This window comes from Pinus tabuliformis, chromosome 4_2, assembly GCF_031772625.1.
Source record: "Pinus tabuliformis cultivar Carrire ecotype Pingquan chromosome 4_2, CPIR1, whole genome shotgun sequence".
Taxonomy (NCBI): domain Eukaryota; kingdom Viridiplantae; phylum Streptophyta; class Pinopsida; order Pinales; family Pinaceae; genus Pinus; species Pinus tabuliformis.
Window position 1 is genome coordinate 19,749,447 of NC_142304.1, and position 24,686 is coordinate 19,774,132.

General features: G+C 42.7%; 1 protein-coding gene across 1 annotated transcript in view; it reads left to right on the top strand.

The window, feature by feature from the left end:
* The window catches only part of LOC149168155 (Peptidyl-tRNA hydrolase II (PTH2) family protein), a 205,331-nt gene extending 181,582 nt beyond the window's left edge, over window positions 1–23,749 (top strand). Inside the window, exons 5-6 of the mRNA XM_089426892.1 lie at window positions 23,097–23,166; window positions 23,593–23,749. Of these exons, the coding sequence (XP_089283018.1) occupies window positions 23,097–23,166; window positions 23,593–23,744 (222 nt within the window). The 3' untranslated portion in view covers window positions 23,745–23,749. The remainder of the gene's footprint in view (window positions 1–23,096; window positions 23,167–23,592) is intronic.
* Window positions 23,750–24,686: the final 937 nt, after the last annotated feature.

Sequence of the window (24,686 nt, forward strand, 5' to 3'; positions counted from 1 at the left end):
ATGTAGGCTCAGAAGCCCAACAAACACATCTATTCATCATCAGCGTTTGTATATAAATACATGAGGTCTTTTCCTCATTTGGACACTCACTCTCATCACATCTCTCTCTCTCTCTCTCTCTCTCTCCTGCGCAGAAAAGAGGCTCTTCTCCTACTGTGTAGAGAGGGACTCTTCTCTCACACGTGTGGAAGGAAGGACGTAGAATTTAGGGCTGCAACTGCAGATCGGAAGTTTGACTAGTGTTGACCATCTTTCTCTCTCTCAGAACTGCACTGTAGGTGGAACTGAGTCTGCTTAGAAGGCTGCATTTTTTGGTGAAGGAATCAAGCCAATCCGACGGTCGGTTTGCAAGATATTGTCTGCCCTAGTTGAGGGTTGATCTAGGGTTTGCTGCTGCTGATGTAAATCAGATTTATGTACTATTTCTCTCTGCTGAATTATTGAAGATAAAAGAAAATTTGATCAAAGGGTTTCTCCATCTTGGGGTTTGTCCCTGGCTAGCCGCCACATCTTGTGTCTCTTGTCTTGGCTTGTTTTTCTGTCGATCGTTTAATGTTCTATCTGCACTTTACTTAATGTACATGTGATTGCTAATCTGTGGATAATAATAAGAAAAAAAAGTAAACTGCTCTAAGCATAGAACATACCATAATTTAACATGGTATCAGAGCTGAGGTGAAGACAAAGCCTGAGCAAGAGCAAGAGCAATCACCGAAGAGAAGATTGGCAAGGCTATCCTAAAAGAACTATGGGGTCCTCAACACTCTTCGCTGCTGAAGACAAGTTTTGTGTAAAAATTTCTGTTTTCCCACCCCGGTTTTCAGTTTCTCCTTATTTCTCCCATGTAGTTAAATGCCCATTCCCATAACCATACATTTAACAGACTGAAAAAAAATAAATATTGCTGAAAACACAAATTCTGGAAATTTTTCAGAATGCTGGAAATTGCAGAATTAAAAATCAGCAATTAAAAACAGCCATTAAAACACATTAAAACACTGATATTTTTGGTCAACTTGACCCTGGAAAACCCCCCTACAACTCTTGGGGAAAACCAGTTAGAGAGCTCTTCTTTATTTCTGAAAATTGTCTTTTTATAGTGAGAATTATTCAGCAAAAATCAGCAAGCAAATTTACAACTTATCTCCTTTCCCGTGCCTCACAGCAATCTGGAAATTACAGCAAACAGGACAGCAATAAATGCTGTACGACCTCCGTTTTGTGTGCAGAAAAATCAGCAAACTGCTCCTCGATTTTTGTGCAAAAATTTGCCTTTCACTATGTGCTGAATCAGCTGTACAAATTTGCTCAACTGCTGCCTTGGAATGTGTGCCAAGCTGCTGTATCCTTCTCCTTCCTGCTCAGAAATCTCTCTTGCTCTCTTGCTCTCCTTCTCCCAATCTGCTCATGAAAGAATGAATGACCTTTTCCTCCTTTTCCTCCTTTAATATAACTCCAAGTGACTTTTGGGTGATCCAAGTGACTTTTGGGTGATCTCTAAATCCAATGGCTGAAATAGATTTAGATCAATGGTTGAGATTAAATGCTCATTTAAATCTCACTTTCTATTTTTTAATTCACTCCACTTTAATAAAGACCCACTTAGTCATTTATTTCCAAAGTCACTTTTCCTTTCTAATTTTTCATTGACTTTATAAAAGTCACTTTAAAATTAGACTTAATAACTTTATCACTTAAAGTCACTTTTAAATTAGATTTAACTTTATAAAATTATAAAGTCACTTTAGGAGAAAAATTAAATTCTTTTGGACACTTTTCCCTAGGCCAAAAATCAAAGCCTAAGGGAACCACCTGTCCTCCGGTACCAAATTTCAACACTCCCTCTTACCGAGGAAGGTGTTCCTCACCACACCCATCTTGTCTCTGAAGTAGACATGCTTGCCCCGTGGTAAGGCTTTGGTAAGGATATCTGCAACCTACTCATCAGTGGAAATATACTCAAGCTTCACAGCTCCCTTCTGAACATAGTCTCTGATGAAATGATATCTGATCCCGATATGCTTTGACCTGTCATGAAATACTGGATTCTCCGTGAGTTTAATGCAACTCTGATTATCACAGTAAATCACTGAAGGTCTCAACGGCTGACCAAATAAGCCAAACAACATCTTGCGAAGCCAGATGGCCTCACAACTAGCTAGACTGGCTGCCATATACTCTGCTTCCGCTGAACTCAGTGCTACTGACTGCTGCTTCCGGCTGAACCATGACACTACTGTTGAACCCAACCCAAAACAACACCCTGAAGTGCTCTTCCTATCAGAAGCACAACCTGCCCAATCAGAATCAATGTATCCTGCCAATCTCACTCCATCTCCCTGCCTGTAGTCCAGACCATAATCCACTGTCCCCTGCAAGTACCGCAAAATGTGTTTTGCAGCCACTTAGTGAACCTTCCTAGGCTCACACATAAACTGACTCATCGTGTTGACTGCAAAACAGATATCTGGTCTAGTGTTGACCAAATACATCAAGGAACCAATCAGCTGCCTGTACAATGTGGGATCCACCAACTCGGAATCCGAAGCATGAAGCTTCTTCCAGTTGGTGATCATCGGTGTCGACATGGGTCTACAATCCTCCATGTGGAATCTGCTAAGGATGTCCACAATATACTTCCCCTGCCCCAGGAAGAAATGCCCCTCCTCCTGCCACACCTCCAAACCCAAAAAGTAATGCATCAAGCCGATGTCCTTCATCTCAAACTCCGCCGCAAGATCTCTCTTGCAGTGCTCTATGAGTCTCTCTGCACCTGTAATGATCAAGTCATCCACATACAGCACCAGAATGAGAGGCTCCTCACCAATCACAATAAAGTAAAGGTTCGGATCTGCCTCACTCTTTGTGAAACCCATCCCCTGCAAGTATGCATCTATCCTGGAGTACCAAGCTCTGGGAGCTTGCTTCAGGCCATAAAGGGCCTTCTTCAATCTGCACACATGGGACTCCTTCCCATGCACCTCAAAGCCCTGTGGCTGCTCAATGTACACCTCCTCCTGTATGAAGCCATTGAGAAATGCGGTCTTCACATCCTTCTGGTGGATCTTCCAACCCATCTCTGCTGCTATCGATATAATGGAGCGGATCGAAGTATATCGAGCCACGGGAGCGAAGGTCTCCTCATAATCAACTCCCTCTACCTGGGAGAACCCTCTAGCCACAAACCTCGCTTTGAATTTCTCAATGCTGCCATCTGCAGCATGCTTTACCTTGTAAAGCCATCTGGAAGTAACCACGGATTTGCCCTCAGGCCTCGGCACCACCTCCCAAACATCATTCTTCATGATAGAAGAATACTCCTCCTGCATGGCCTCTCTCCAGACCTGCTGGCTAGCTGCCTCCTCATAGCTAGAAGGCTCAGAGTCAAGGATGCTGGTAACCATCGCCATATAACTACAAAACCTCTCAGGTGGTCTACTCTCTCTGACCGGCCTCTTCGGCTCAGCAACAAATGTGGCATCTCTCAAGGTGTCCTGAAGCCACTTGGGCTTCCTCTTCCCTGAGCGCACTTCTTCCACCGGAGAATGAAACTCCTCCTCCTCATCATCATCAGTAGCCTGAACTCCTGACTGTCTGTCTGCTGTCCTCCTGCCTGCACCTGAACCTGTAGAAGCTGAGGTACCGTGTGAACTGTCCATCAATGGACTCCCTAGTGAACTGCTCTGCATGCTGCCCGGAGCACCACCCCTCTGGCTCGATGAGCCACTGCTCACTGACGGACCTGACATCCTCATAGATGTACCTCCTGATCCTCCTGATCCCTGCCCACTGGATCCCTGCGACTGACTCAACTGCTGCTGAGGGTCTGGCTGATCCAGATACTCTAACTCCCGTAACCTCCTAAAGGCCCTGTCCTCCTCGAACTTCACATCCCGTCTGACAACAACTCTCCTCTGTGCAGGAATGTAAATCCGAAAGGCCTTTGAGGTCTCACTGTAGCCCACAAAGATACCCTTCTCTGCGGTGGGCTCTAGTTTGGTCCTCTTCTCCTTGGGTATATAGGAGTATGTAATGCATCCAAAGATATGAAGATGACCAATATCAGGCTTCTTCCCAGAGAAAGCCTCCTCCGGAGTCATGTGCCCCAAGGCACGATGCGGACTCCTGTTCTGCAAGTAAACAGCTGTGTTGCAGGCCTCTGCCCACAAGAACAATGGCAACCCCTGATCATGTATCATGGCTTTGGCAGCCTCTATGATGGATCTGTTCTTCCTCTCCGCAACCCCGTTCTGCTGGGGGTTGTAAGGAACAGTGAACTCCCTCCTAATGCCTGCCTCCGCACAATAGTCAACAAACTCTCCAAGGGTGTACTCTCCTCCATTGTCCGACCTCAAGGACTTGATCTTTCGACCTGTCTGAGTCTCCACAAGAGCTCTGAACTCCTGAAACTGCTTGAAGACCTCACTCTTGGTCTTCAAAAAATAAATCCAGGTCCTCCTGGAGTGATCATCAATGAATAAAACATAGTACTCATATCCATTCAAGGAAACATGAGACATCCGACCGCTCACATCGGAATGAATCAAATCAAGTATCCCCGTCGCTCTGCTGTCACTGCTGGGAAAAGGGGATTTGGCAAACTTGCCCATCGCACAACCTCTGCAAGTATCAAAGTGATCAGTACTGAAATCTGGCACACCTGTAGTGATCTCCCGCAATGTCCTCAAGGCTCCATGATACATATGTCCCATCCTGCGGTGCCAAATCTCACACAGCTCAGAACTGCTAGCTCTGCTGTCGGTACTACTGCTCAATGCCAAAAGGGGCTGAAATGCAAACTTGTACACCTTTGCATGGCGTACACCTATCACTCTAGCTGAATCAGCTGGAGTGTCCCTGGGATACATCAACACCTGTCCTCCCCTGAACAGTACGTCATATCCTCTGTCCTCCAAAGCTGTGACGGATATGAGGTTCTTCCTCATCCCTGGCACATAAAGAACCTCTGACACCTTCAAGGGAGGTTTGGACTCCCTCTGAAATGTCACTGTCCCCACCCCGACTGCTCTAACAACTCTGTCATCACCGAGTACTACCTCAATATCAGTGCCACTCTCTGAAAGCTCTGAGAAGTACTCACGGACTCCTGTCATGTGACGTGAAGCCCCACTGTCCACATACCAAATACCTGTAGATGCTCCGCTAATCGAGGGAAAAGCATGCTCCCTCTGAACCTGTGTGGCAGGTGATCCTGCACTAGAGGACTCACATGTAGTGAACGCAAACTCCCGGTCAAAACGACCTGCAAAGTCCTCAATCTCAGCTGAAGCTGCCACGTCCTGGTTCTTTCCCTTCTTCTTCTTCTTCTCCGGACACACAACTGCATAGTGTCCCATCTTTTGACAATTCCAACACTTCACCTTGGAATAGTCCTTCTGTGTGTTCCCCGGTTTACCTTTACCTTTGCCTTTGCCCCCACCACTGCTTGTGGAAGCCTGCTTCTTCCCTTTGCCTTTCTTGCCTCCTGCCACCAGTGCTACATCCTCATCCTGCTCAACTGGCTTGGCTGCCCCAAGCTGTCCTTTCCTGATCTCTGTCTGAATGCAATCATCCCAAAACCTCTCCCATGTGGGAAGGGTCTCACATGCACAAACCCCATCAGCAAAGTTCAACCATGAACGGGGGAGGCCATTCACTGCAATATGCACCAACTCAGTGGATGGAATGGCCTCTCCAATCGCTGCCAACTCATCTCTCACATTGGTAATCTTTGTGAGATATCCAGCTGCACTATCATTACCCATCTTAATGTTCTTCAGCTTCTCCTTCAGGACCATCTTCCGGTTCTCATTGGTACTCTGGTAGAGATTGGACAATGCTGTCCACATCTCATGGGCATTGCTCTTTCCTCTCACATGAGGAATGCAATGGTCTTTGATTCCGTCTAGAATCAGCCTCTTACCCTTATTGTTCTTCTTTTTATACTCAGCCAACTGAGTAACATCAGTGGGCACAACAACAGGGTTCTGTGCGGTATGCACCATGATATCCCAGACTTCTGCCTCCTCAAAGATACTCTGCATTCTCTCCTTCCAAACACTGTAATTTATATGCCCATCCAGCCTATCCTCCACCCTCAATCCCAATGACATCCTGCTGTCCTAAAACTGAAAAATAGCACTGCTGTAGTAAAGATAAAACTGCTGTTTATGAAAAAATCAGCTTGCTGGAATTTTCTGAGTGAAAAATCAGCAACTGTAATTTTTCCTTTTGCTGTCCCAAACTGCCCTTCAGCACTCAAGCTCTGATACCATGTAAAAATTTCTGTTTTCCCACCCCGGTTTTCAGTTTCTCCTTATTTCTCCCATGTAGTTAAATGCCCATTCCCATAACCATACATTTAACAGACTGAAAAAAAATAAATATTGCTGAAAACACAAATTCTGGAAATTTTTCAGAATGCTGGAAATTGCAGAATTAAAAATCAGCAATTAAAAACAGCCATTAAAACACATTAAAACACTGATATTTTTGGTCAACTTGACCCTGGAAAACCCCCCTACAACTCTTGGGGAAAACCAGTTAGAGAGCTCTTCTTTATTTCTGAAAATTGTCTTTTTATAGTGAGAATTATTCAGCAAAAATCAGCAAGCAAATTTACAACTTATCTCCTTTCCCGTGTCTCACAGCAATCTGGAAATTACAGCAAACAGGACAGCAATAAATGCTGTACGACCTCCGTTTTGTGTGCAGAAAAATCAACAAACTGCTCCTCGATTTTTGTGCAAAAATCTGCCTTTCACTATGTGCTGAATCAGCTGTACAAATTTGCACAACTGCTGCCTTGGAATGTGTGCCAAGCTGCTGTATCCTTCTCCTTCCTGCTCAGAAATCTCTCTTGCTCTCTTTCTCCCAATCTGCTCATGAAAGAATGAATGACCTTTTCCTCCTTTTCCTCCTTTAATATAACTCCAAGTGACTTTTGGGTGATCCAAGTGACTTTTGGGTGATCTCTAAATCCAATGGCTGAAATAGATTTAGATCAATGGTTGAGATTAAATGCTTATTTAAATCTCACTTTCTATTTTTTAATTCACCCCACTTTAATAAAGACCCACTTAGTCATTTATTTCCAAAGTCACTTTTCCTTTCTAATTTTTCATTGACTTTATAAAAGTCACTTTAAAATTAGACTTAATAACTTTATCACTTAAAGTCACTTTTAAATTAGATTTAACTTTATAAAATTATAAAGTCATTTTAGGAGAAAAATTAAATTCTTTTGGACACTTTTCCCTAGGCCAAAGATCAAAGCCTAAGGGAACCACCTGTCCTCCGGTACCAAATTTCAACATTTTGTGAGAAGTCTGATTATCACGGATGGAAGATGTCTCTCGATCTAACCTTAGAAGATCAAGGAGTGTTGGACCATGTGAGAGGCAATATTGTTGAGCCTCCATCAAATGCACCTATCGCTGCCAGGAACAAATGGAAAACTAGTGAAGTCAAAACAAAGAAGATCATTCAGGACTCTATCGACAAGTGCTTGGTGGCCTACATCTCCGACCTGAACACCTCCAAGGAAATCTATGATAGACTGGTGAGTTTATTCAAAGTTGATGATGCAAATCAAGTTTTGTTTCTTAGAAATAAGCTGAAGGAAATTAAGAAGGGCAAAGATGAGTGCATGCAAGCATATTTCTTAAGAATCACCGAGTTCAAGAACGATCTCCTATCTATTGGGGAGATTATTACTGATAGGGAAATGGTACTCTCAACCCTTGGAGGATTACCATCCGAATGGTACGTGTCCAGGACTACTCTTCTCAACAATAACATAATTCCTAGTTTCGAGGAATTAATGGCAAGATGCATTCAAGAAGAAACAAGGATAGAAGAGCAAGAAATGCCCATGCCTAAAGGTCCTCCTGCTGCCTTTTCTTCTCATGCTAAGAAAAGGAATAATTCGAGAACTAAATCAAAAGGAAAGGCTGGACCTAAGGGTGGAAGAAAATGACGATGCTACATTTGCGATAAAGCAGGTCACTATGCAAGGGAATGCCCTGATAGAAGGAACTCCCACCAGGACGACCATCAAAATCCCTCTCATGGCAATCAAAGGAATGGCAAATCTAATAGCAGAGGTAAAAGGAGTACTGGAAATCAAGGAAGAGGACAACCATTCAAGAAGGCTAGAAATTACAGGTATGAATCTAACACTGTTGACAATAAACAGGATGAATATTATCTACCAACTGCTCTATCTACCTTTGCTTCTCCGGACTCGCTGGGAAATTGGCTTATTGATAGTGGTGCCTCAAGGCACTTCACTGGTTACAAAGAAGTTCTCCATAATTTGATAGAGAAAGAAACTAACCTGGAAATTGTCCTTGGAGATAATATGAAATATCCCGTGAAAGGTGTAGGCAATGTCTCTCTTAAATTGAATCAAGGTAATACGATCCACTTATAGAATGTCTTATATGTACCTGACCTCAAAAAGAACCTGGTGTCCATCTCGGCAATGGAAGACAAAGGCTGCAAGGTGACCTTCAGTGATGGCAAGGTACGTGTATGGAAAAACAATGTTAAAGATGCCTTCACTCTTGGGTTTCGAGTTGATTCATTATATCAGGTTGGTGGAAGTCTGCTAGGTGTCATGTCTTGTGACACATCTCTTCAGTCCGAACTTTGGCATCGGAGGTTTGCCCACCTTCATTATAAAGCTCCACCCGGTGTAAGACAAATGGTGACAGGGATGCCCAAATTCCGAGTAGAGAAAGAAGGTGTATGTCTGGGATGTGTCGAAGGAAAGCTCCAAAGGGGACCATTCCCCTCAAGCCAAAGCAAGACCTTCGATAAATTACAGTTGGTTCACTCAGACATATCTGACGCTGGCATTAAGAGGGAGACTACTACACCATATACTCCTGAACAGAATGGTGTGGCGGAAAGGAAGAACCGTACGATTGTGGAAGCTGTCCGTGCCATGCTCCATGATCAAAGACTTTCGAAGTTTCTATGGGCCGAAGCTGCAAACACCGCCGTATATGTACAAAACTGATGCCCTCATCAAGCATTGGGTTCCAAGACTCCTGAAGAAATGTTCACCGGTAAGAAACCTGACGTATCTCATTTTAGAATTTTTGGAAGCCCTGTATATTTTCATGTGCCGAAAGAGAAAAGGAATAAATTGGGTGCATCTGGAAAGAAAGGAATCTTTGTGGGCTATGGTGAAAATACTAAGGGCTATAGAATCTATGTAGCCAGTCAAAGGGAAGTCGTGATTAGTCATGATGTCACCTTTGATGAAGATATGGCTCTCAACAAGGTGAACAATCTTCCTACTTCGAGGAGCTCTCAAGAGGCTGACACCAGGGAACCAAAAGAAAAAGATGATGTAACAATGCTCGATGTGGATGAACCCATGGATCCTATTGATCCACCTTAGCCTTCCTCTTCTAGGAAGAGGCCCTCTTAGCTTAGGGGGCTACTTGATGATGTTGAAGGACACACCGCACCCTGAGGAACCTTCCGTGAAAGTAAGAAACCTAATAGGTATCAGGGATAGCTGACCATCATGAGCACGATCATACAAAATGAATGAGTCTTCATCATTCTCTGATGCCATCGAGCATCAAGTATGGAAGGATGCTATGACCGAAGAATATGAGTCTATTATGAAGAATGATGTTTGGTAAGTAGTTCACAGACCCCAGGACAAGACAATTGTCACTTCTAAATGGCTTTACAAGATAAAGCATGCAGCAGATGGAAGTACGAAAAAGTATAAGGCTCGTCTTGTCGCTCATGGCTTCTCCCAGAAGGAAGGTATTGACTATGACGAGATATTTGCACCTGTTGCTAGATATACCACCATCCGCTCGATTTGAGATTTATGATCGAAAATCTCATGTATGCAGGTTGAAGAAGGCTCTCTATGGGTTGAAGCAAGCACCCTAAGCATGGTATGAGAGGATCGATAGCTACTTGATGAAGCTGGGATTCACTAGGAGTGAAGCCGATCCTAACCTTTACTTTAAGGTTGAAGATGACAAACCTCAAATACTGGTACTGTATGTGGATGACCTCTTTCTAATAGGTGCAGACCCTCTCATTCACAAATGTAAGAGGGAGTTGGCTTCTGAATTTGAAATGAAGGACCTAGGACTAATGCACTATTTCCTAGGACTTGAAGTCTGGCAGAAACCAAGGGAAATTTTCCTATCTCAAGGAAAATATGTGGTGAAGATATTGGAAAGATTCGGTATGGTGGACTTCAAGCCTGTAACTACCCCGATGGAGCTTGACTTTAAGAAGTTAAGCGGTAGCGCTGCTGGACCTATTTACGAAATGCCACCGAGTATTGTCAACTCGTCGAAGCATTAATGTTCTTAGTGAACTCCCGTCCAGATATATGCTTCGCAGTCAACACGTTGAGTCAACATATGGTTGAACCTCACCGCATACATTGGATTGGTGCCAAGAATCTGTTGAGATATCTTCGTGACACAATTACTTATGGGTTAAGATACACTGCCGGAGATGTGAGACTACTTGGATACACTGATGCTGATTGGGCAGGCAGTGTGGTGGATCGTAAGAGCACTTCCAGGTGCTGTTTCTCCTTGGGATCTGCTTCGATATCTTGGATGAGCAGGAAGCAAAAGTCGGTGGCTTTAAGCACCGCCGAGGCAGAGTATATCGCTGCTAGCATGGCCACTTGTGAGGCACTCTGGTTATGAAAGCTCTTTAGTGAGCTGTTTGGATTTACATTGGATACCACCGTGATCCTGTGTGATAACGAGAGTGGGATTCGTTTATCAGAGAATCCCGTATTTCATGATCGCTCCAAGCATATTGATATCAGGTACCACTATATTCGAGATATGGTGTAGCGAGGAGCTATAAGGCTCCAACATATCGGTACAGATGAACAGGTCGCCGACATTCTAACAAAGCCCCTAGGAAATGTCAAATTTTTGACTTTATGAGAACGACTTGGTGTCGTTCAGAAACCCTCTGATGAGGGTCCTGTATGATGTATGAAGCTTTTGGAGCTCTAGGGGGGCGTGGGGTACTTCTTGGAGTGACATATGACCACAGGGTGACTCACCATCCCTTGGTGGTGTACGTGTACAGGGTAAAAGAATCAAAACTTTCCCTGTGACACCCCGTGGCGACTATGTAGCAGGATGATTAGTTCTCCTGTGAGGTCTGGATGATGTGTTCTCCATGACGATTATGTAGCAGGATGATTAGTTCTCCTGTGAGGTCTGGATGATGTGTTCTCCATGACGATTATGTAGCAGGATGATTAGTTCTCCTGTGAGGTCTGGATGATGTGTTCTCCATGACGATTGTGTAGCGGGATGATTAGTTCTCCTATTAGGCCTGGATGATGTGTTCTCCATGGCGATTGTGGGCCAAGATGATTAGTTCTCCGTGGCATCCACTGGACAGGATGATTCGCTCTCCTGTGGAAAGGATGATTAGTTCTCTTGTCGAGGCATCCTACCCATTCAGTCTGGGACTCATGAGAAGTACCTCTCATCTGATCAATGAGCAGGGAAATGAGGATAGGGACCATAGTAGTATCGATGGATGCATCGTTGTATCTACCATACTCTCTATGCTAGAATGACCTTCATTGATCTAGGATCAATGATACTGGTCTGAGACCAGTGGTAGGAGTTGTACCCACTATGACACTGACTTTGGGTCAGTTGAGGACTGGTCTGGGACCAGTGGTACACACTTTGAGACTGACTTTGAGTCAGTGGAGGATGACACTGGTTTGGGACCAGTGGTAGGAGTTGTACCCACTATGACATTGACTTCGGGTAAGTTGAGAACTGGTCTAGGACCAGTGGTACACACTCTGAGACTGACTTTGAGTCAGTGGAGGATGGTATGATACATCCTCGATCATTTCTTCTTCTTCATAATTCGGACAAAGCAGAGCAGAGCATATCAGAACAGGGTAGAACAGAACAACGCAGAGTAGGCAGAATAGAGCAGAGTAGAGCAGGGGTCAAGCTGTACAGGGCAGTGGATTTGATGGATGAATAGTAGCGACCGATAGACGAATTGCTGATGGAGTTCTCCCTAGTTGAGAGGGAGTGTTAAAATTGGCAACTAGGGCCAAACTCCATGTGGGTCATCTTATTCATGGCTAATAATATTTTTATTAGATTCCTCTCGTCGAGAGGTGTAGGATTGATCTAAAGATTATCTGATTATGATAAGTATTTATGGAGATATGAATTTATTTTGATTATGGAATAATTATCAAGCCAACAGCAACTCATGTAGTCTCAAAAGCCCAACAGACGCATCTATTCATCATCAACATTTGTATATAAATACAGGAGGTCTTTTCCTCATTTGGACACTCACTCTCATCACATCTCTCTCTCTCTCCTGCGTAGAAAAGAGGCTCTTCTCCTATTGCGCAGAAAGGGACTCTTCTCTCACACGTGTGGAAGGAAGGGTGCAGAATTTAGGGTTGCAACTCCAGAGCGAAAGTTTTACCAGCGTTGACCATCTTTCTCTCTCTCAGAATTGCACTGTAGGTGGAATTGAGTCTCCCCAGAAGGCCGCATTTTTTGGTGAAGGAATCAAGCCGATCCGATGATTGATTTGGAAGATATTGTTTGCCCTAGTTGAGGGCTGATCTAGGATTTGTTGCTGCTGATGTAAATTAGATTTATGTACTATTTCTCTCTGCTAAATTATTGAAGATAAAAGAAGATTTGATCAAAGGGTTTCCCCATATTGGGGTTTGTCCCTGGCTAACCGCCACATCTTGTGTCTTGTCTTGGCTTGTTTTTCTGTCGATCATTTAATGTTCTATCTGCACTTTACTTAATTTACATGTGATTGCTAATCTATGGATAATAATAAGAAAAAGAAGTAAATTGCTCTAAACATAGAACATACCATAATTTAACACAAACAAAGCAAACATAACAAAAACACACAGAAAATTACTCAAACATCAAAGCATCATTTTAAAGTAAAAAACTGCGCTGCTGAGCCATTTTATTGATAAATCATGAAGTACAATAGGTGCCTGGAAAGTATGCACCTGGGCTTGCCCTAGTCAAGCTAGCTAAGCCCAAGTGATGGATATGAGATCTCGAAGAGTACTAGCTAGTTTTCCTTGGCTCTGCGCTGAAATGCCCAGAAAGTGAGCTGCTGGCTGTGTAGAATGGTTGCTAGGGCCTCCTTCGGTGCTCAAAAATTCCCATAAATTAACCCTAGGCTCTCCACCAAATACCCAAAATTACTCATGAAGGAATTGTCCAAATGTTGACTTTAGAATTTCGGCCCAAATTCCCCTAGCTCCTCCAGCTGCTGGCTGAGTTGTGAGCCCTATTCGACACCTCAAATTTGCCCTGAAAATTTTGCCAAATTAATTTTGGCCTCTCCTGAACAAACCTAGAAAAACCCATAAAGGGTTTTTCCTAGTTTTGACACTCCGAAATTGACCCCAAATGCTTGGCCCTCCTCCACAAGCAGAAGATGTAACCTGCAACAAATTCTATGTTTGCTGCTCCTCCAAAGTGCTAGAAAATCCCCCAAAATAGTTGCAATCTCCAACAAAGTACTCCCCTAGACTCCACCTCAAGTCTCAACACCAAAATCACTTCATTCCTCAACCTCCTAGTGTCCCTTCTCCAAGAACTGCGCAATCCCTGCGCTGCTACTGCTAAGTCTCTCCAAAAACTCGTACTCCCTGTTGCTGGTACGAACCGGAATAGATGGGACTCCCTCCTTGGGTTGGCACTCGAAATCCACCGAAGCAAGGGTTGAGATTTCCGCTCGGAAACACTCATGTGCTAAACAACACTTGCAAACCTGGCTTTCGCTCAAGCATGCTATTTCAAAGACAATTTTCTCAAAGATGAATGCATGGCCAAAATGAGTGCCTCTTGCTCTTTTTATCAAAGAGCCTCCAAGATGTCCATGTGGGCCGAACTTGAGTTTCCCCCACCAAATTCGATCCAATCAGAGTGTGTTGCCCATGTGGGCCGCAATTTTCTGTGAGTGGCCCCCACGGGACCACTAGTGGCTCTATTTTATCCTCCATCCTCTAATGTTTGGGCTCACATTTGATCAAAAATATATGTGGGGCCTCTAAACCCACACTTCCTAAGTGCTAATGCGAATTAATTCAAAACTGGCCAAAAATTGATATTTCCCTTAGCAATTTTGCTAAGTGGGAATATCATAGTCCTCCCTGCCAAAAATTGCTTGTCCTCAAGCAATGCTTGAACAAGCATCCTCTCTAGCTGCTGCTCCCCACTGTCACTGCAAAATGTGCCAAGTTCCCAAATGTGCCATTGAATTGTCCTTGGCCTTTGCACTGTCTTGACGTGAAAGAGTCCTTCAATACTAGGATCCCAGGCCATCCAGTGCAACGTGAACCTCCCCTCGCTCCACTCACTATCTTGCCCGGTGCGAGTACCTGAAGTCCGCTGCATACCATCAGTGAGTAGCAGATCGTGATAATGTGGCACTATGCCCAACCCCTTGTGCAACTCTCCTACCCGATGTTTTAAAACTCCGACTCCGACTCCGACTCGGCTGAGGGTCGACTCCAACTCGGTATCGACTTGTCGGCTCGATTTCAGTGACTCGGTCGTTGTAAAAAATACACTAAATATTTATTTCTTTATAAAAAAGCATAATTTTAAAGATTTTCTTTCATGTTTCCAAACACACAACATTAGAATATAGATAGAAGACAACATATGATCAAAGTAGGCTCATGAATATATCCATTATATCAAAATGGCACCCAGTGCACTGTCCAATACATACATGATGATGATATAGAGATCAAAACAAAAACACATAACAAAGGAGGCTAGTAACGGTGTTATCCTCCAAAATAGATTGTAAGTCATCAAGGAACTAATACAAGGGTCCAAGAGTGTTCCTCACTCCAAGAAAGTCCCAAAGTGCATGTGTACATCTTCAAAAGGTGCATCCTCCACCATGATGTCATCTAAGAGAGACCCTATGTCACCCTTTTCAAGCATGTGAGTGACATGGCACCCCTAAGGGTAAGCATTGGCATCAAAGAGGGATTTGCTAGCCCTCCTAAGTCATCTCAATGATAACCATCCTCATCTGTGCTTTGGAAGAAGGCACCATCCACCAAAATAGGGTGAAGGCCAGCCAAGGGGCATCTTTAGTCCATTTGGGCATATCATCAAATAGTTCAACGTCCAAGTGTTTAAGTTTAGTGTTTTAGCATTTGGAGGCTCATCAAGGAGTGTAGCATCACATGGAATCAACTCAAGGCTCGATGCTCATCTTTGGAGGGCCAAGGTTGGGGCCACAAAATTAGGTTTGCTTTAAGAAAGGGGCAAAGAACCTATTGGAAGGTTTTGAAGAAGAATGAAGCTATCCCTTAAGGAATCTCTACTACATATGTGATACCAATTAAACAAACCTCTCAAGATCAAGTGAGATAAACTTATTTAGGGACAAAAAACCATTAAAGTATCATTGTGAAAACCTTGGAGTCCCCCAAAAGAAAAAAATAAAAAAAATCATTGTTTTTTTAATTCACGGGCTGCTGTCATCCAACCCAGCCGAGTAAAGGCCGAGCCGGCCGGGTTATTACCGAGCAACTTGGACAACTCAGTAATAACCTGGCCGAACCGGTTCACTGGCCGAGTTGACCCGGTGAGGCCTTGACTCGGACCAACTCGGCCGAATCGGTTTTGAGCCGGCTGAATCTTAAAACACCGCTCCTACCATGTAGGCCATCTCATGCACTCCAAATGTATACTCTCGATGATACCACTCAATCCTTGCAGAGATAGCGTCTCCCTTATGTGAGCCTCTCCTGAGATCATCCTGTTGGCCCACCTACCATGCTAATGAAGTCCCTTGCTAGTCCCAGAGTGGTGCCACCATGCTGATGCTATGCTACTCTGACTATGACATACTCACCATCATGTGTTGACTGTATCCTCCTCGCCTGAGGCCTAGTAGCGAAAAATCTCTGAGAGCCAAGATCATCCTGGCAGGGCATCTCCATGATGCCCATATCGACCCCTCTATTGCCAATCTCAACCTTGAGCCATAACAGGATAAGTCTGCCTCGCCATGCAATGGAGGTCTCAGTGATCCACCATGTGTCAAACCCAAAGTGAGCTGGATCACCCTCTGCCATAACCCTGCTCATCACAAAATGGAGTGATCCACCCACCAACTAGATCCATGTATCCCCTAAACATACGAGGAGCTCATAATTCCCACTCCTCACAAGATGTCGCTGCGTAGCGCTGCTACCTGCTAGAATCCATTTGGCCCTCATCTTTGACCCCTGTATGTATCCCTTGGGTGGACCCCACGTATCAAGAGTATGTGCCACACATATGAACCTTCCTTACTCTTGCCAGACTACGTAGTTAAATTCACTATCCCAACTCTTGATGATACACTTAGACACTGCTCGGAGTCCAGGTACCCTCCTGTAGACGAAGTCTACCATCCACTGTGCCTTAAGTGTGAGCCTAGGGGTGGAACATATTGCTAACTTGGCAATCAACCACGCCATCCCTAAGCCTATATCCGACAACTCGTGCACCTACCAAGTGTCTCAACTGGAGAGTCTCCACCCAACTCATGACACATGGTGTCCCATCCAACTGTCTAGGGTGAGCCTCCCATGCCCTGCTGCTTGAATGGAGAGTGTTAAGGGGCAACAACCAAACACTCTGTGACTGTAAGCATCACTGGAGGATGATGGGCGGGTATGTCCCAAAGGGTATGATCAAAAGTCTGCCGGAATGCTCAAGATTAATCCTACGGACAACACTCTCTTTGCCTCAGATCTGCTGATAACCCCCTCGAAGCCCCGTCTCCGCTAAACATAGTGTCCCTAGATGCTCAATAATGTCCTCATCGATCCTAGGTGAGCTGCATCCAATGGTACACCCAATGCCTCGGTCCATAAGTCTCCTCGGAGGCAACACTCCAAGAACCCGCTACGCTGCATCATGTGTCACTGCATACCACCAAGTATCACCGTACTCCTCAACATGCCACTGTATGCCGCAACCTGTCCCTGTACACCACTGGATACCCTCGGCTACAACTATACCATCCTGTACCATCTTGCGTCCTGTCTGTGTCAAGGCACCAGTCACTCCCCGCGTGTACTCAATGTGATGTAAGACACTCCTACTCCACAACACAATCCAACACACTATGGTACACCACCATGCACCTCCATGTCCACCTGTAGTCCACTGCTCAATGCTAGATGCTCCCACACATCCCTGGATGTGATGGCCTAGAGTTGTGTCTCTACGTGTTTTCCCACACTTGATCAGTTTCATCACCTCCATTGTCGCATCACTATACCTGCCGATGAATGGATCTTCACTCCAAATCCTCCCTGAGGGATCTGAGAAGTGAATCTCCCTATCTGTCAACAGTGATGCCACCACTACTCTGCTCCTTTGCGTCGTCCATCCCCCACACAAAAGTGAAGAGTCCCTAGCTCCATACAAGGCACGGTTTGGTGGCCTGCCAACCCCACCTCCTCCAACAAACTCCGGCTAGAGTACGCTGATCACACCATGATCCCGTGTACAGATGTCATCCCAAGAGAACCAAAGGAGTCTGTTCATAAATTGGTTGGCCACTAGTGTTGACCCAACCTCCCTTAGTGAATGCACATGCTCAACTGTTAGGTCAACTATACCATCCAGGTTGTAGTCAAGCGGTATACTTGGGAAATGATAGGTGGTCCCTCTCAAATCCCAATGCCAGTCTAGGTTTCCGACATCCCCAGTGCCTGGAAACTCCCGCTGAGCTACACCCAGGTCCACTCCACCGAGTACCAACTCAAAACTCTCTCCATCCAACCCCAAGAGAGGGATCGAATGCACGAGCTCCCACACATAGAACAACCCCAACATGCGGGTGCTGCACCCTGTGCAACTCAGGTCGTCTCATGTCGCTATCCTAGTCAAAACATGAAATCTGACTAGGTAACTCTGTCTCTCTCTCTCTCTCTCCAATGGGGAAAGGTAACCTAATAGTGCTGCCAACTCCGTTTATGTATGCCTGAAGAGGGTTGTTATGATGCTCCAACGTGCACTCTAGTTGCACTAGTAGGGAATCCAACCGCTCTCCAACGTGAATCAATTTGGCCGTGGACTCGACACAAATCACTCTCATGCCCTCCAACTCCTCGTTCTACTGCAGAATAGCCTCTCACACTGACATGACCTTCCTTTTTAATGCTAGAAGGTCGGCCTGAAACTGATGGAATTGTCATGGGCATCTATCACCTGAAAACTCAGTGACAGCTCCAGATATCTCAGCAATTGTCGGCATCTCGTCCATGGGTGGCACCTCCTCAACAAATGGCTCTGTGGGTGTAGGATCTCTTCTCTCCACTAAGGTGTGAATTGGGTTATCAAAGAGTTCTCTAATAATGGTGACTCCTACGCCCCATCGGGTATATCGATGTCCTCCTCACCATCCTGTGGGCCCTCAACATCATGCTCAACATCCTCCTCCTCGGGTTCCTGATATCTAAAGCCAGGTCTCCACCAGCGAAATCGCCCCCTGGTCTTACCCTCTAAGTGTCCTTGGTTTGTCTGCTCCTCTTGAGGAGAGGTCTGATGTCCTGAGTCTGTCGACTTACCCCACATGGTGTAGATGGCTGCACCTCCACGGTCTGTGTACCTTTAGTGTCTCTGCTGAATGGATGAAGATGGGTCTGGTTTGTCACCCTCCTCAACTGGTTCAACCTCTCATCATTCCAACGAATTCCACCCCAGAATTCCTGCCTACTGAATTCCCTTGGAGCCATGGGTTTGTCTACGGTTTTACCAGTCATTGTGCGTACATCCCTGAATCCTCCATGATTTTACTGGTTTCCCACAACTGGGCCAAGATCATGCTCTGATACCACTGTAATATTCTTAATGGAAATTTACAATGACAAACAAAGCAAACATCGCAAAAACACACAGAAAATTACTCAAACATCAGAGCACCATTTTAAAGCCAAAAACCGCGCTGTTGAGCCATTTTATTGATAAATCAGAAAGTACAATAGGTGCCTAGAAAGTAGTGTTACTTGGGAGTGGGAGCGAAAGCGGGGAGTTGGAGCGACATTTTCAGAAGCTCCCGGTTTGGGAGCGAATCCCGGAGCATTTTTTATATAATATATATATATATATTTTATATTTTAATACATTTATGTCATCAAAAAAATGTAGAATAATGAATTAGACACAAAAACATAAAAAAACATAGATTGAACCATATAACAACAATCATCTAGAAGTTATAATCTTCGTCAACCACGTCCACAAGTTAGTAGCATAGTAACATACTACATATTGAGTCTCATGATTCATCAATCTTAAAGTTTCAAGCTTTCAAAGTTCAATATATAACATTTATCATCATTGGGTCCCCAAAGTTGTACTTGTAAGCTAAGTGTAACCATTACAACAAATAATATCTAACATGAAGTGAAATGTTATAAAATGAAATGAAATGAAACAACTTTCAATTTTCATGAAGCATCATATTCATAATTCATTACTAATGAGTTATATTTGCCAACTTCAAACTTAAATTGTCATATATTGTTTAAAAAAATATCATAATAAATATGAAAGAGTCAATAGTTATAAAAACTACTAGAAACTAGAAAAGAGAAGTAAATCTATTATCTATTTCTTATGCTTGGGCCTCTTGCCACCATGAGAAATGTCTAATTTTTTAGTCTTGTTGGAAAATCAGGATCTTTGTCATTAATATCACCCTCTAAGCATTAATATCAGAAGTATCTTTGTCATTATCTCTGTATTCGTATAGGGATCTTTGTCATTAATATCACCATTTAAGCATTAACATAAGATAGAAAAAGCATAGCATGTCAAGTCAAGATTTTGTTTGAGTGATGCGTACATTTTTAGGAGGGTCATGATAGAGGAGTTCGACAACCATTGTCACTAACATCAAGGTACATAGAGGGATTGGTGCTCTTGATTAAATACGAGTTCCATATCCTAATACATGACAAAATTCAATGGAAACATTGCAATTCCCCAATCCTGAAATCCTGAAAAACTGATAAGTCTTCTGGATTTTGAATGAAATCTAAAATTCTACTTTCTCTATATGAAATCCAATGAGGCCGGAACCACTCTCAAACATCCTGAGTCATTTCATGGTAATGTAATTTAAGTAAAATGATGAAAATGAAGATCAAGGAGAATGTCACTTTTACTTTAAGAATTTAACATTACCATGAATAGTATATCAATACTAGGGCCATATGCTTGATCATTAAGCTGCCCCACTCAAAAATTATTTGTTTTTTTCAAAAAAAAAATTGCATTTCGAACATTACTACAAAAAAATTTCAAAAAAGGAAAAACGCTCTCGAAAAGGCAGGGAATGAAAAAAATATTTAGGGAGCGCGCTCCCATAATCGCTCCCTTTTCGTGAGCGCGCTCTCGAGTCGCTCCCGCCTGGAGCGCTGATTGGGAGCGGGATCCGGGGGGGGGGGGGCGCTCCCCGCAACACTGCTAGAAAGTATGCACCTGGGCTTGCCCTAGTCAAGCTAGCTAAGCCCAAGTGATGAATATGAGATCTCCTCCAAGAGTACTAGTTCGTTCTCCTTGGTTCCGTGTTGAAATGCCCAGAAAGTGTGCTGCTGGCTGTGTTGAATGGTTGCTAAGGCCTCCTCCGGTGCTCAGAAAATTTTGGGAAATTAACCCTGGGCTCTCCACAAAATACCCAGAATAACCCACTAAAGAATTGGCCAAATGTTGACCTTAGTATTTTGGTCCAAATTCCCCTAGCTCCTCTAGGTGCTGGTTGAGTTGGAACCCCTGTTTGACCCCTCAAATCTGCCCAGAAAATTTTGCCAAATTAATCTTGGCCTCTCCTCAACAAACCCATAAATAGTCATAAAGGGTTTGTCCTAGTTTTGACACTCCAAAATTGACTCCAAATGCTTGGCCCTCCTCCACAAGTAGAAGATGTAAGCTGCAACAGATTTTGTGTTTGTTGCTCCTCCAAATTGTTGGAAAATCCCCCAAAATAGTTGCAACCTCCAACAAAGTACTCCCTCGGACTCCACCTCAAGTCTCAACCCCAAAATCACTTCACTCCTCAACCTTCTAGCGTGCCTCTTCCAAGAATTGCGCAATCCCTGCGTTGCTACTAATGGCTAGTTGGATCCTTGCATTGCTAATAATGGTTAGTTGGCTTGATCCTCGTCAACATAATTTCAACAGCCGAAGATAACTTGATCATTTTTTTATCTCCATTGTCGAATTTTTAATATTGAGGAAAAATTCGAATTTCTCTTAAAAACATTTTTTATTAATCCAAAAATTAATATTTTGGATCAATTTCCTCAAAAGTTTGACTTTGATTTAAATCCCAAGGTCCAAGGGCGCATTTTTTCTTAAAATATCAATTTTTCCTTTGGTGGAAGACCTCCAAAATTTGACTTCTTTTTGACCCAAGAATTTTTGATTATTTTCCACTTGAAGAGAAATTAATTTCTCTATAATTATTTTTTGACTCAAAATTAACTAATTTTATGTTTTAGGATTTTTATTTAATTTAGCTAGAAAAATTGATCAATAGACTATAGAGGGGATGAATAATATTTTTCACCCTCAAGTATTTTAGCTGTGATTTTTGATTGTGAGGGACAATGCACCAAAATATTTTTTAAGTCAAAATAAATACAATATCAACCCTTAGAAGGGGAAAACCCCTTTAGACATAGACCCTCAATAATTTACCTAATTCTGCAACACAATATGATCTAGTATGAAACTAAGTGTGTTTATAATAAAATAATTTAGCCATGGTTTCTGACTGCGAGGGACCATGCACTAAAATTATTCCTAAACACACTTTTACAATAGACTCAATAAACACTAGGACTCACCTAAGACCTTGTCAATGAATTCCACCCTAGCTTTGGGGTTTAACCTGGAAGAAAAACTCTACCGATTAGGCGTGTTTACAAACACACATAATTCAGGGAAGTTAAAAAACTTCTTAGGATGAAATCCTTTGCCAAAATCAGAGGCTTACCTAGGTGTTGTTACATAATTAAATGGTCATACTAGCATCATTTACAATAAAACTTGCAGAAATTGGGTTTACAATGATATAATCATGCTGTCGGATGAATTTGATCCTTGAAATTTTTTTGTACATTGCTTCCTTGGACTGTTGACAAAATTGTGGATAACAGGGCTTTAAGGTATGAAACAAATCAAATGTAATTATTGAAAGATACAATCATAAAGTTATGATTTCACGTGAAGGGTCATGATGGGCATATAAAGCCATCAACCTGACTTATGCCAATCATTGTTCATGATTCGTGATTCATCATTTTATATCATATATAGTGCATATTTCCAATTGGAAGATTCAGATTATAAACTTTTATAACAATATGGTAGAGGCCCTCGGTCTTTAGATCTTACATTTTTCAGCCACCCGGCTGGCCAGTGCAAAGATTGACTGAAGTTTTATGTTGACGAGATCCGTTTATCTTGCATCATTTTTTTAAAAATTACTTGGGCCCAAAATGTTTGTGTGTCTCTGCAGCTTCAATATCCATTCAGAGTTTCAAACTATATGTTTCCTGGTGGAGTGTTGGTAGTGGCTATTATGTCTAGATCTACACTTCCTAGCTATTTATATGCACAAATCTAATTGCTAAGATCTGAAACCAGCTTATACGGAATCCTATTTGATTTCTAGGATTTTTATGGATTCTCATACTAAAATTTGTGAAACATTGTATGTGCATGCTTTACCAATGAATGATATATCATGTCAGGTAAAATATGGCTAAGAAGGGAAAATTGTAGCTCTGATCCAGAGGACTTGAAGGGTCAGAAATGTGACGTAGAGTTCTGTGTCTCTTCTGACATTCTTTTGTTGCTTTGTAAAATATTGTCACGGAGTAAATACAAAGGTCGTCTGCTTTCTCAGTTATATTTTCTTTTATTATTATAATTGTAATTAAATGGCTATGGTTAATATGCCGTGGGCACATTACTGATGATGTTAACATGATGCGTGAGTTGGAACAGAATCGGGCAAAGACTTTGAAGTTACCACTGCATATTACTATTGATGCCGGGAAAACACAAATTGCGCCAAGTAAGCTACATAGAAGTAGAATAATGAATAACTTGTGTTTTTGTATGAGTATAATATTCTTGGTAATTGCAAGAACTATTTACATGATACATGAGTAGAAATTAGAATCTAAATGTCATAGAGAGCATGGTTTTCCAGTAAAACATGGTAGCAGAAAGAGGAAAGTGTTTTTGTATGAGTATAATATTCTTGGTAATTGCAAGAACTATTTACATGATACATGAGTAGAAATTAGAATCTAAATGTCATAGAGAGCATGGTTTTCCAGTAAAACATGGTAGCAGCAATTGGAAAGTTAATATCTAAAATTCTAAATGTGTTGGATGATTATGACACATAGCTATATTAGGTACGAAAGTTTTATTATTGATTGTTTAATTGGAAATGCATAATCCATCTCTGATATGCTTTTGTGTTTGTATACAGATACAAGAACAGTAATGGCAATTCTTGGTAAGCTTTTGACTTTAAGCAGACATGTTAGTGCATTGGTCCTTAAAGTTCCAGAATTCTGGCATTGGCTTTTAGTTAATCGAGTTTATCTGCAACTCTTTTGTATACTCTCAGATATGTACTAGTTTCTCTCAGAAATATCAAAGCTATAATGAAGGCTATTGACATAAAACAATATAAATTTGTTACGATTTCATTACATAGCTAATATGGAAAATAGGTAGATTTTTTTCCATTTTTATCTGCTTTTTAAGAGTTGCAAAAAGTATACAGATAGGAGGCTAGAAACATTGATGTAATTGATCACAATCCCTAAAACCATGCTTTGATTAAAATTTTCCTTCCATCAGTGCCATTGGACTTTGAAAGAAATATTGCATGCAATGTCTTCAATTTTACAAGGTCTTGTTACCACAAAATCTAGCAGGCCTAGTGCAAAGCCCCACTAGGAAACCTAGGTCTTATGGCAAAGAGAGATCAGCAATCACTGTCACCTCAGTGGCTTCTCTTCAGCTGTTTAGTGGTGAAAGTAATCTTACAAGCGAGATGTTTGTATGGGAAGATTTCGTTGGGATTGATTGAAAGCAGAGATCATAGTGCACAATATCGACACAATAATTACCCCAGCAAAACCCACTTGGGGTAAAAACCCAGCAAATCTTTCCTAAGAGAACCAATTCAACAAGAAATATCAAAGTCAGTGCTATGGAAAAACTAACGAGAAAGTGCATCTACCAAGTGTCCAAGCCAGCCCTTCTCTATCTGATGATGACCTTAAGAAAACAGAGAATTTCAGTTCCCTCTTCAACAAGCGATTCAACAATCTTCACACAGAGATTCAACTTCAGAAGCTTGACTCTTTCTCAGAGGGTTTCGGTCTCTTTTCACAGGGATCATCCACAGGGTCTCGGCCCATTCCCACAGAGATACTTTGACCTCCTTGCACATAAGTTATCCTGTCACTTTTCGCAGAGATTTACCTCAGACTTTTGGTCCTAAGCTACAGATGCAAATCACAGATATTTCGGCCATGAATCACAGATAAGCTCGTCATTTGAAGAGATATG